The 14,201-nt window shown below is 40.4% G+C and overlaps 1 protein-coding gene across 1 annotated transcript; it reads left to right on the forward strand.

Annotated features, from left to right (window-relative positions):
- Positions 1–9,902: 9,902 nt before the first annotated feature.
- On the forward strand, positions 9,903–13,116 carry LOC134035231 (melanocortin receptor 4-like). Its single transcript, XM_062480165.1, has one exon. It carries the CDS (start codon positions 10,534–10,536, stop codon positions 11,530–11,532), a length of 999 nt encoding a protein of 332 aa, XP_062336149.1. The 5' UTR covers positions 9,903–10,533; the 3' UTR covers positions 11,533–13,116.
- The last annotated feature ends 1,085 nt before the right edge of the window (positions 13,117–14,201 follow it).

The raw sequence follows: 14,201 nt of genomic DNA on the forward strand, positions 1-14,201 counted from the left end.
TGGCACATAGCTGATAACGTTGTGACTCATATGAGTCAGTTTCTGCATATTTCCTGCTCACGGTCTCCCGAGAGTCTGACCCTAGTGCATACCATATTCTATATGCGGCCTGTAAGGGGCCTCACTGTATGGCCTCTTGACCTCAGCAAAGGACAGTCTTATGTAAAAACTCTGCATATCACTCGTGAAATCCATGGCCGACAGATTGCGCACATATGTGCACAATTATGTTAATTCAGAGTGGTCATGGTAATTGCTAACCCCACACTTGCTTACCTCACGACTGATACTTGTTTAAAATGTACGCAGACAGAAGCACTGGCAGACACATCGCTCATTGCCGACAATATGGTTTGAATTTTGAAAGCCATCTGGTGAGTGTCAGAATCTGAAGGAAGACTTGCTCCTGCTGTTTTGTCAGAAAGGCTACAACCATACAGTATCATGAGTATACCATATTGCGTAAGTATGATGCCTACTTATGGGTGTGCAATTATAAATACAATACATTGGATAGCATTTACTGTACACACAGCGATTATAGAAGGAGGCTTGTGCAAACTAAACTTTCAGAATGATTCTAACCTTCATACAAATTGAAAGTATGTATGTTTTCCATAATACAATAATTATTACATAATTCTAAATTACATAAAGGTGGGTGAAAAAAAGGACTATCTTTCACAAGATGTGATTATTAAGACGAGTACTCAGTTCACTTTAGATATATCGGCCAGTGCAGTTGATAAGTCTAGCTACATTAGTGGGGCAATTTCCACTAATGAGTGTGCCTACAAGTGAATTTTCATCCTGAAGATAAAGCGTATAAAAACATACATCATACATACTGTACTTTTTTAATCCACAAAATTCCTCAACTGATCCCAACAATTCTGTTGTACTTTGCGCAGGGAGAATAAAACTCCCTCATTTACATTCTGGCTCTGGGCGGATTTGGTAAAGCTGTTGAAGACTTAGTTTAGGGGGTGGGGGGGACGGGGGACGGAGGGTTGAGCTCATTGCACAGTGCGATGGGTTCCAGATACTGGGATGAGATTGTGGAATGGGACCATAGTAATCCCAGGTCACCTTCACACACTCAACATCCTCCATTTTTTTCTGGCCCTTTTTCTCTCTTTCGGACGGTCTCTCTCTCTTCACATCAGTCAGTCTGTCTCTCTCTCTTCGCATCAGTCAGTCTGTTTCTCTCCCTATCCATCTTTTATCCATCTCTCTCAGTCTCTCGCTCGCTGTACATCCCTGGACATGTCTGTCTTTCTTTCACACATCACCTCTCTGTCTCTTTGACCCCCTCCTCCAGATTTAAGCAGGCTGTCACGTTACATTGTAATTTTACCTACAGTAAGTAACAGTGATCTTTGCCACAAAGGAATAAACTATCCTTTGGACTCTTGAATAATCTGACAGTACCCCATTTGCTGACAAAACATTGATTGGGGGCAATTAATGATTGGAGTGGTATGCTGGTAAGTTGTTCTATAATCAAAGGTTTTCAGAGGCATTTTGAAGCTCAACTTCTGTCTCTTCTTGTCATCTAAAATAAAGCCCTCTTCTTTTTAAGTGGCTGGATATCTTCCAAGTAGTGCCATCAATATTTAATGAGTGAAACACCATGTTTTGTATGCATCTGCCTTGTGGCGTGATAGAGAGGGGACACAAGCACTGAAGTCATGTTTCCTCCTGGGAAAGAAAGGGAGGGAGGCCATGGAAGCTTCAGACTGTGCCAGCATCAAACTGTGCCAGACTGGGCTTCACAAAGACAAATAATATTTACAGTCCAAAGGGATGCTGGACGAGTAAATTATATATGTCATATCATACTAAAGTAACTCACTTTGAACTGTGTTTGCAGCCAAACTGGTTGGTGAAGTAATACAGACGGGAGCTCGTGGGTTTTGTTTCTCTGAATATAAAATGCCACATCTCCCTCTGTTGTTCATCTGTGGTAATGCACGTTTCTCCCATCTCTCCCTTCTGTCTTGATCTTGATTGCCTCATTTTAACATGCTCTGTGACAAAAGCAAAATAAATAATGTATATCCTGGTGTTGTTGACAATGCAAGAAACATGAGCAATATAATTAGTTTCCCAGGTTTGTCTGGGAATTGCATGAATGCTACATGAGTCAGCTATTCTAAGCAATAACAAAAGCACGATTGTTTGGATTTTCTAATTGAAAGTAGAGCTCAATCTTGTATGCACTGGTTTCAAGCGGGGATTTTTAACCATCCAAAGGAGAGGATGGGCTCTCAAAGTTAATGCCATATTTTAAGTGTACTTGACAAGTTCCAGTGAACACATTTCAAGTCCCTACTTTATACCTTGTTCATGTATCCCTATCAACCATGCTTTCTGGTACTGTCGTATAATTTTACAAGTTAACGGTTGTGTTGTAACTCCTGTATTGTCGCATCTTGCTTTGTAAGGCAACAGTGATTAGGTTTATTGAAAAAGAGGAACATGAGACACTTCTGCCATCTTGTGGATAAAATTATAAAGGCATTACAATTATTGTAATAATTTGTAATCCACGGAATGTGAATGGGCTTTATCCCATTCTCACTCAGTGTTTGAATAATAGGAGTTTTACTAAACATTTGAATTATGAAAAGAAGTGAAAGGTTACATTTTGACTGATGTCTATTTCTGAAGTTTCCCTGAAGAAACACAACATCTTCTTAGAAGTCAGAATGTCTTCACCATGTTACTATGGGAACAGCCGAGACCTGCAAGGCACGCTGACCTATCACTTCCCAGAGTTCCATTGGTTGGGAGGGTAATAGCTTCACCACCATGGCAGAACCATACACAATCCTCTCAGACATCCACACGTTATTTAAATAATATCAGGAAACTATTTTTTTTATCCACCAGATGTGTTTTTTTGTATCAAATACATTTCCTCATGAAAACGGATAAATACATAACCTGTTACATAAAGGTCCCAACTATTATATTACTATTATATTGAAAAAATATGACTCAACAGATGTTTTTTCATATCCCTTCCTCTTCTATTGTGAAGGTTTATAAACGACTTTGATGAGTACATTGTCATTAGGGAGTCCAGATGCCTAGTTGGAATACCTGATTTCATGCCGGCCAATCAATGTGGAAACATCTGTTTACTACAGGGAGAGGAGTAGGCTGGGGATCCATCCAACAGAGATCTGGGCACTAGAACCTGCAGGCTATCAAAGAACCCTGCTAATTGTATTCAAAATGTGAGCAGCTGTAAACACTAAAGACTTATAAACCCAAGCTACAGTAAATTAGGTGTTGAACTTGTTTTTATATTCCTTCAATATTAAAGCCATTAGATGGGTGCCATGTAAAGGTTGATTGGCATTGGGTAATTCTTATAGTGGACTCTAGTACATACAATTTAAAGCATTGAAAATCTCCCAGTCAGTTAAGTTAGGACGTTTTTCCTACTAGCACTGGAAATTGCATATGCATTGTGTGAATGTTTAATAATGGCTGTAACAAATAAGGTACAATTCTGCAGTCGAATGTGCAGTCTATGACTTTGGTATCAAACCAAAGCCAGCAGATGTCCCTGTTTGACTAATCTACACTTCAGCTAAGAATGTTGCAGTCATCTCTATCATCTACAGCTCTGGAAAAAATGTGTAGACCACTGCACCTTTTTCTTTCGTTTGAAAAAAAAGTTGATAAGGACGATTATGAGTGATCAAAAGAAGGGTGACATTTAAGAGGCCACTGCCTGTTTTTTTTTAAAGGAAAGAAAAAGGTGCAGTGGTCTCTTTTTTCCAGAGCTGTATGTCTATCCATTGCCATGCAGTTTCCGCACCTCAAACACATTCTATACTGCCATTTGGCTGTGAATGAATCATTGATGAGATATGGTCCTCATTGGCTGTGTCAAGTCAACCGCAGTACAAGGAAATGGTGTGTACTAGTAGGTACATGCTGCCCCACCAGTCATACATTAAGACAAACATTTCATGGCAATTAACCCGTAGGTTAGTATCTCAAAAGCAAGCACAGATGTACTGCTGATGTGTCTGTGTGTAAGGCAGCGTGAGAGTGTGTGTGTGTTAATCTGTCTGCATGAACACACTACTGTTGCAACGCTTAAATAAATGAGGAGATAACGCATGCCAGTTGATATATAGCATACATGGTTGCACTGAATGAGCTTGTCGTCTCTCAGTTGAGCAGTTGAGCGGTAAGAACAGTTATACAGTGACGCGATCATACTGATGTGGTTATCTGTGTATCTAGGACCACAGCAGTGTTTCCATGACAACTCCCAGTTCGAATTCAAAGGAAATGAGGAGAGAAAGATTGTTATGTTCATTTCCAGATAACATGGCGTTAATGTTTCTCAAACAAGACAGAATGTGCAAATGTGCCTCATGTCAACAAGATGTTGAGAAACCTTTTATTGTATTAATTTAGCATGTATGAAAATACATTGGTAATTTACAATTGTGGTCTCTTGGCTAAAAATAATGGCTTTTTCATAGAAGAATCTTTGCTGAAGACACATCCAAGATGGAGAAACCAGCACCCGATTATTTTCCCTACATCAAAGATAACATAGACGTATCATAAAGTCAGGTTCACGGCAAATCACTATACTGCGCAAGAGTGGATGAGCCGGAAGTTCAACATGGCGCTGACCATAACTCGGTTTTGCAAGCTTCTATGCGCCACTGAGCACTTGCCATAGAAACTAATGGGACGCCATCTTTAAACAGCTTTGATGCTTGGTCTGTTTAATAGTAGGTCTATGTATCATTTGCATTTACCATCATATCTGTGCAGTTTTTGTTAAGCTGGAGTCACCATTCATAAGGATTTAAAGCCTTGCCCACTTACAAGTGGAATTTGTTAATTGTTCATGGCAGTCTTATTAACGTCACATCCACACTGTATTGAGCACTGAGGAGTTCTGTAGCCAAGTTAGCACAAAAAGTTCTCAAACTGAACTGAGCCTAATTCCCATAATTTGAGTAACAATAATTGCTCAGTCAGAGTGGAATCCAACAGTGATACTACCAAAGGATGTTGACGTCAAGAAAATGTAAGTGCTGTACATAGTAGAAAAGAGAACACTTCATAAGAAACTTTTTATTATTGTAAAGTGTAACACTGGCACTACTGTACAAACTTAATTTTTTTTTCATCTTTGACAAATATGCAAAAAGAATTGCATAGCAGCCCTGACCGTGTGATGAAAGGCGATTCTCGTGACGTGGCTGGAAGCAGATTTCCATTTGATTCTGAGAGTACTTGTCCTCTCTGCAATATTCACAGCAACCAATTTGGTCTCTTGTCTCTCCTGGGTTTTTTTGATACACTGCCATATGTGAGCCTGAAGTCACACTTTTAATTCAAAGTAGGAACCCGGGTTCTGCGATGAGACTGAGAAGAAAGACTGAAATAGACTGAAATCTCTTTTCAGAGGATACTCTAGTCCTCACACTTTTGTGTGTGTGCTTGTGTGTGTGCTTGTGTGTCTGCTTGTGTGTGTGTTGCGTGGGCTGGCACACCTCCTCACATGTGCATCCATACTGCATTGTGATTAGTGGGGAGCTTTTGGATTTGTCACATTAATCAAGTATATCCCGTAGACGTGCTCCTCATGATAACTTTGCCATATTTCTCTGTTCTGTTCTTTCTTCTTCAGCCCTTTGAAGAACAGATCTGGTTACATTTACGTTTACATTTAGTCATTTAGCAGACGCCCTTATCCAGAGCGACTTAGAGTCAGTACAGGGACATTCCCCCCGAGGCAAGTAGGGTGAAGTGCCTTGCCCAAGGACACAGCGTCAGTTGGCATGACCGGGAATCGAACTAGCAACCTTCGGATTACTAGACCGACTCCCTCACCGCTCAGCCACCTGACTCCCTGGTTAATACAAACAGCGAAAATGGGAGTAAGACTTTGCAATTGCCGCGAACATCAATACACAGCAAAAGTCTTCTTTATCCACACTTATGTCCATTCTTTAACTCACGGATATCATCTCTTGACGTCATTCAATCATAGAAACAAACTAATTGCAATACATTAGTTCCTTCTCAGAATGGATGATCATTAATACATTTGCCTGCTATATCTTAACATGTCTCTTGTATGATGGTATCAAATTACTAGATTTGATAGATCACTTGTTGAACTGCTTGGCAAACTCTCCTGCTGCCTCCCTCCCCTTACCCACACACACACACACGTTCTTTCGACTCCTTTTATCTAAGACAAAGTGTGCCTTTGAGACTTTTTCTTATTATCAAACATTCACCATTGCAAATAAGCCTGTAGGCTTTCGTCATGGGTGCTTTTAAATCACTGACAAATGAAGACGTATCTCCACAACATCCTGGTTGAACGTTTAAGCCCAACAAGCACAAAATGAATTAGCTCTTCAAAAGATACACAGCAAAAACGGATTTGTTTCTTTTGCTGGATGGAACTAAACTGGATTGCGTCTTTAAAAAATCCCATACACTGGTATTTATTATTTGTTTTTAAAGCATGATTAATGATCCATGCTCAAGCAAGTATAATATGTAGTCAAAATAAACCAAAATGTGAAATCTGAAGTTTACACTGACGTAGCAGTAACTAGTGACTCGGATGACAGCTGTATTTTTATGAAAACGTCAGCTTAGTCAATGGTGCCATACAACATTGTTCCCAGATTGATGGACATGAGACTGTTAACAGTCCAGGTTAACACATACTGTATGAGCACTGTGACTTGCACTGTGCATGTTCCCTTGAGCTGCCTCAGTGACCTTCAAGTCTGTGAATATGTGAGTATTGATCTGGCCTTCAGGCTGTGATGGCTCTAGTGCTGTTGTCCTTTGCTCCAGGGACAGTGCAGACCCATGCAATGCTGCCACACAGCCAAAGCAATCAGTGTCTCCATCTCCACCGCATGGGCCAGACTTCTACACACCATCTAAGGTGTTCTCCTTGAATACATTGCTTGTGCTTGGTGGAGTGGACTCAACAGCACAGCACACCCATGACAGATCTACCTGATGGAAGTTACGACATGTGCACAGGTACAATTCAGACTTCTGCCACAACTGATATTATTCAGAGGGTTGGGAAACTCACATCTGTGAGGACAATTGATGTTGCCTTTGTGTCACTCTACTACTTTCACTCTACAATCTAAACCATTAAACACAATCAAAAAAGCTCCATGTACGGTGGCACAGCTGGCTCAAGAGGTTTTCATCAGAGGTGGTCGTTGTGTGCGTGAGTCAAGCGTCAACTCAAGTTCAAACCCTTTTGTATGCCAGAGAGGGAGGAAACGATGATGAGCCACATGATGAAAACTTTGACACGTTCAAAGAAATGTGGCCTTCTAACAAATTGTCCAATTACAACAAATGTATTCTGTGCTCACAATATATTCCCTGAAATACCTTGGCAGGTTGCAAAAAATAGGCTTCAAACGATGTCCATATGAAACAACCAATGGACGTCAATTTACACATCAAAGTAATGTGTTCATACAGAAATATTAAGACACACAGGCACTCACACAGTTCATCTGTGCTTGCTTTTGAGATGCTGAACTACAGGTTAATTGCCATGAAACGTTCATCTTAATGTATGAGTGGTGGAGCACGTACCTACTAGTGTACACCAGTTCCTTGTTCCATTTCTGATCCCTTGTCATATCTGTGAGTTGTTTAGTAGAGCTCTGATTCGCTTTATTGTCAGCATACTGTAAAGATACTGTTTTGACTATGTTTCATAAAAGCCTTTTTAATTAGCCTTATTCCTTATTCCCCCATTCATACTCACACTCACACATACGGACAGCGGCAAGCTGCCATGCAAGGCGCCGGCCACCGGGAGCAACTTGGGGTTCAGAGTTTTGCTCAAGGATACTTCGGCAGGAGTCGGGGGATTGAACCGCCAACCTTGCGATTAACAGACAACCCTCTCTACCCCCTGAGCCACAGCCGCCCACACACATCCCTCTTTATCTATGAAACACTGTTTAGCTTTTAACTAATGCAACACAGAGAAAATAGAAAGTGCAGCACACAAAAAAGGGCTAGAAGCAAGTTCTGTTCAGCTATCCTTTAAGTATTTTAATGTCAGCATATTGCTGCCCACATTATGTAATATCAAATGTATAAGTATAAATGAGAAATATTTTCTCAGCTCACCGAGATGTTCTGAAAAGATATATTTTCTTACAGCCAATGAAGTATATAACAACTTTCAGAGAATTTGCCTGTCATGGTTTTGCTCTCATTTCAAAATGAATTGCTCTGCTTGTTGCTATGGCGATAAAGTTGCCCGGGAGCAAGTTATTTGTCCAACACACACACACACACACACACACACACACACACACACACACACACACACACACACACACACACACACACACACACACTGTTGTCCTATCCATCTTTCTACTCCTAAATGACTTGTGAGCCTATAGTCATGGTTACAATTAATTAGGTGATAAATTAGGTATTAATCACAGTGTGGACTGTGGACTGAAACTTAAGTTCCTTTTGAGAATTTACACAAATGTACATGTACTTTCTCTGTGGCTGAGCCTCTGAGCCCTCTGTATCAGGCTACCTCCCTGTGCCACAGTGGAGATTTAGATAGTCCCCACCCAAGGTTTTCTCCCTCTATGGAAGAATGGGTGTCACCATTTAGCTGAAGCTTTTATGTTTCAAGACTGCTTCTTCCAAGTGTTAGTGCAGATAGAGGAGGACACAGTCAACAGTAATTGATTTGCTAACTATCTATTCATGTTCAGTATAATTGATATTTAATAGTCAGAGATAGCTCGCTAAATAAATGAAGAGGTACCTTATCATCTGGAACCACAAGGAGAAGTGAGGACTACATTAGCGTGAAGACCCTTTGACGAAGTTGCTGATGAAGGCAAAACAAATCTAACTTGTCTGGCAGAGGTTAAAACACAGTTTTTCATTATGTCCTTTAATATAAAAAGCCTTTGAGTGCTCAGACCAGAACTTCACTAATACTACAGACTGCCTGTATGAAGTTCTATTGGTGCCAATACTGGGTGCCATTTTACCTCTTTATTCCAGCACTTTGGTAGGCTATGAGTTTGGTAGGGACAGTGCATACTTCTCTCTTAACATCAAGTAAATTATTTTAAAATGGTAAAAAAAGACATGTTTAGGACACAAGTACTGTACATGTAGTCTCACTTGAGTTAATAAGCCAAGTTATGCCAGTAATACACTTTACAATAACAAACGCTTGCTGTGAACCTTTCTCAAGGTTTGTAATCTTGCTACAGCAATGGAGTTTTTGCAAAGACACAGACCAGGTGTACAGACAACACAATGTTCTTCACTCTATCGCGATAATTGATAAATGTTGCATTGTAATGTTGAAAACCACAATGAAACAGGACTGTGAGGGAAAGCAAACAAAATGATGTTACACGGCAAAGTAGTCAGTACTCATCACTAAAGGTTTCACGATTTCTGATGTTTTGGGTTGGACTTTATTAAACAACATTAAAGGGATGATACTGTATGCATTTTGCCAAGTAGATTTTTTCGCAAGTCTAAAGGTAAAGTTGAGCCCTTGGGAAATGGGTTACAATATAATCATGCAGGACTAATGAAACTGTCACATTTAGTTAGGAAAGCACATTCATAAATATCTGAGATTCAGTGATTCCTGAATCTCCAGAGGTTTTAACCACACCATCCTGAAGCATTGCTCCTCCCACCCTTCTCCTCCAAGCTGATTGGAGGGGAGAGCAGAAGGATGGGCAGGGAGGGGGTGTGTGTCAGGGTATAATAGTGGGACGCAACGTGAGAGATTCAGTGACTTATTGCCCATGTGTATGCTGTGTGCGCTCCTGGAGCCCCCCCTGCGGCTCACTCTCCTGCCACTGATCCTGTTCGTTCTCTCTGCTGCCGCAATTTTATCCTCCTTTCTGCATTCCATCTCTGTCTCCTTTCCTTTTTCAAGGTTGACTGTCTTTGAATCCTAATTAGATTTTTTTTTTTTACTCACAACCCTCATCTTATTCTTTGACTTGCTCGTTTTCATTCCATTCTCAAAAATGGTCCTCCTTTTGTTTCTCCTCTGTTCACTATCTCTCTAATTCTCTCTCTCTCTCTCTCTCTCTCTCTCTCTCTCTCTCTCTTCATCCATCCCTCCCTCCCTTTTTCTCATTGTCTCCTGAAGTGGCATAGTGAGCGACTGAGCCAGAGTTACCCAGTAATGAGACAAACACCTGCAGATGTCTGAAGAAAATGATTTCATTGGATAAAGCTAGGGACTGGCAAAGAAAGGGACTGGAGACCAGGACAGAACCGTCTCACTCATCTGCGTGGTGCTTAAATCTGCAACATGAAAGAGAAGGATAGAAACTTGTACGTGTTAAGAACTCAGCGAGCCAAATAGAAATGGATTGACCCCTACCCACTCCTCACCCAGCAAAAAAGGATAAGGTGACAAGAACTCTTTAACAACAGACCAAATCCATCTGAGACGACACAATGAATGCCTCGCAACACCATGGACTGATCCAAGGGTACCACAACAGGAACCACAGTTTGGGTTCCTTGCCAATAAACAAAGATGGCAAGGAGTCCTCGACTGGATGTTACGACCAGCTCCTTATCTCCACTGAGGTTTTCCTCACCCTGGGCATTGTCAGTCTGCTAGAGAACATTCTGGTCATCACCGCCATAATAAAGAACAAGAACCTTCACTCCCCCATGTACCTATTCATCTGCAGCCTGGCCGTGGCCGACATGCTGGTGAGCGTCTCAAATGCGTCAGAGACCATTGTCATTGCATTGATCAACGGGGGCAATGTGACCATCCCAGGCACAATGATCAAGAATATGGACAACGTGTTTGATTCATTGATCTGCAGCTCTCTCCTGGCCTCCATCTGTAGTCTGCTGGCCATCGCCGTGGACCGCTACATCACCATCTTCTACGCGCTCCGCTACCACAACATCGTGACTGTCCGGCGGGCACTCCTGGTCATCACAGGCATCTGGACTTGTTGTACGGCATCCGGTGTGCTGTTCATCATCTACTCCGAGAGCACCATGGTCCTCATCTGCCTCATTACCATGTTCTTCACCATGTTGGCTCTCATGGCTTCTCTCTACGTCCACATGTTCCTGCTCGCACGCCTGCACATGAAGAGGATCGCAGCCCTCCCTGGGAATGCACCAATCCGCCAGCGGGCCAACATGAAAGGTGCCATCACCCTCACCATCCTGCTGGGAGTGTTCGTGGTGTGCTGGGCGCCCTTCTTCCTCCACCTCATCCTGATGATCTCCTGCCCACGGAACCCCTACTGCACCTGCTTCATGTCCCACTTCAACATGTACCTGATCCTGATCATGTGCAACTCCGTCATCGACCCTATCATCTACGCCTTTCGGAGCCAGGAGATGAGGAAGACCTTCAAGGAGATCTTCTGCTTCTGGCAGAACCTGCCGAACCCATGTGTGTGTGAGCTCCCTGGGAAGTACTGAGCCAGACGGTAACTTGTGAGAATATATCTCCTCGTAGGAGGACAGCTGGTCTTCTCCCAAGCTAGATTAAACAAGGCAGACAATGAACTGATGTTGTTTGATTGTTATTTGGAAGGACTAATCAGACCTTTTTTTTGCCTTAAACAGAAGTGTTCTGTTTCTAAATGATGAATTGGTTAGAATCTCTCTTCTTGATTGCGAGAGTCAGGTTGCTGAAGAGGTAGGTTTATACAGTCTGTAAGATACAACATGCTTTCTCCATGGCTTTTTAAAACACAGGCATGTTCTCTTGTAATAACTGCAATTTGATAAGCTAACTAGACTTTATTTATTTACATTGCGAGACCATAAACTGTACAGTAAGTCATGTATTGAAAACATATTTATTTTATGGATTGTGGTGCCGAAGATCACAGCTGATTGTACCTAAACTAGAGTATTATTGAGGAAAAACATTGCACTTAAATGGCACAATATCATGCAGTATGTTTCCTATATTTTACTTTAACAGACAAAGTACAATTTACCCAAGACTACCTCCATGATGAAAACAGCTGCTGTGTATTTTGAATTTGTGTTCCATAAACATCTTATGTTTAAAAATGTCAATTTATTATTAGATGTCTATGGTTGACAGGTGCATAATCAATGGAACAAAATATCCTTTCGTTGTGTATTCTAACTGTTCCAAAAGCCTTGCCTAAAAATAAATCCAGTCTTGTCTTGTTTGTAAAAGTTATATGTTCAAAGCTCATTTAAAGCTTGTGATTTGTGTGAACATCGCAGAAGACTGGATTATCACATTTACGTTTGATATTTTCATTATGCATACAACTTGTGCTCATATTTTAGTTGTGTAGCCTACAGTGCACTTGTATTTTGCCATCAACAGAATGTCATTCTCAATTGTTTCTTATTTATATATCTGGATGGAAATACTTGTATGTATTTTTATGCAAGGTTGTATGAGCTGCTTCTTGGTATCCTTGCCTTAAATATGTTGCACTGTGATGTAAAATAAGCCACAGTATTTTCTGTAACATTGTTACTATTTGAATACAAATTATGTGTATATACTGCCATATTTAGCACTGAAATATTTGATGTATTCTGCTGCTTTTTCATCATTGATGGTATCATGTTAAAAGCATGTTGTACTATAATAACCTTAACTGAACTCTTGTTGTAAACTTCACAGTAATTATACAGGCACAATTCAAATGAAATGCTTTGCGCAATGTTTCTACACTTTACAGTATAATTTTTTTACAAAATACAATATTATACTTACAAAAAAATCATTGTCAGAGTAGTTGTTTGAATCAAGGTTTTAATTTTAGTTAATAAGAAACCAAATTTGCTAAAACCACTGTGTGAGCATACGTTCATAACATCAGTTGGCAATTGTTTAAAGCTCATTTAGACTTTAACCTTTAGGCAAAGTCAGTTCTGTCAAAGACAAACATTTCTGTGAAGGTGGTATCTCCTTCTGAAAAGCATGCAGAAACCTTCGTTCTGACAAAATAAATCAATGACTGAGCCATGATGACTCGGCAGCTATCACAGACATCCACTCACACTAATATAAAAATCTGAGAGAAAACCCATGCTCGGTTAGTGAAAGATTGAGGTCCGCCTCTTTTCATATTGTGGAGCAAATAGACAGAAACACATTACTGTGTGGGCACAGTCATCTCACAATGTCCAATGAAACTGAAAGCAACAAATATGAACCTTACTGTATAAAGGTCAGAAATGTAGTTTTGATCAATTGAGCTTCAGTTCTACAGATCAGCATTAATATATTGTTGGGTGTACTGTACTTTGGAGTGACAGTTTATTTGATTAAATCAGTGCTTAACTTCAAATTCTTCAAGCTGTTTAACTTTATCGTTCAACATTCCCGTAAAATGCTAACCAGAACCTACAAATATTTCAAGCTGTTGATAATACATCCTTTATCATGACAAACCATTTGTTAAATGATTCTCCTGTCCAGTGCTTCACTCTGACATATGAGAGGAGACAATGGCTTCTCCTGAAAGCAGATATTGTTTATTATAGAAAAACCTATTTAAACAGCCACACACATTTGGGTATTCCATTGTTTGAAGGGTATTTTCTCCTGGAATTGCATATGCTTTCTGAAGATTTTAGCTGATTCCATCTACGGTAAGTTGACACAACTTCATAGTCTGTGAAAACCTTACTTCTTTGTAGCTTCAAGGGGTTCTGTTCCTGTGCTGGTGTTTGGCATTGTCGACTCATGTCGATGTGTTTAGAATAGATTCATCTTCTCTTGCCGATCACTACAGAACAAAGCAAGATTGATGTAAATGTGTTTTCAGTATAGACAGAAATGAATTAAGAATAATGGCACAATATCATGATGTGGCTAACCTAATGCTTCTGAAGCTAACGCATCACAATGTTGGTTAGTTTACTGTAAATCACAAGATGTGGAGGAAATCTCCATATCAACAATGATTCTCTAAGGTATAAAGGATTAGCCTTACATTAGCAACAGCAAAATGTGTGTGGCTTTTTTTTGTGTGTAGTTTTTTCAGCTTTTAACTGCTTACTGCATGTCTTCTGACCTCTTTTTCATCATCAGGACTGAAGATGACAGCTGCAATGGTCATGTTGTTCCCAATCTAGAATAAAAAGAA

This window comes from Osmerus eperlanus, chromosome 15 (assembly GCF_963692335.1).
Source record: "Osmerus eperlanus chromosome 15, fOsmEpe2.1, whole genome shotgun sequence".
NCBI classification, from domain to species: Eukaryota; Metazoa; Chordata; class Actinopteri; order Osmeriformes; family Osmeridae; genus Osmerus; species Osmerus eperlanus.

Excerpts from the sequence above, each read along its gene's own strand:
- LOC134035231 (XM_062480165.1), top strand. The coding sequence starts at position 10,534 with ATGAATGCCTCGCAACACCATGGACTGATCCAAGGGTACCACAACAGG.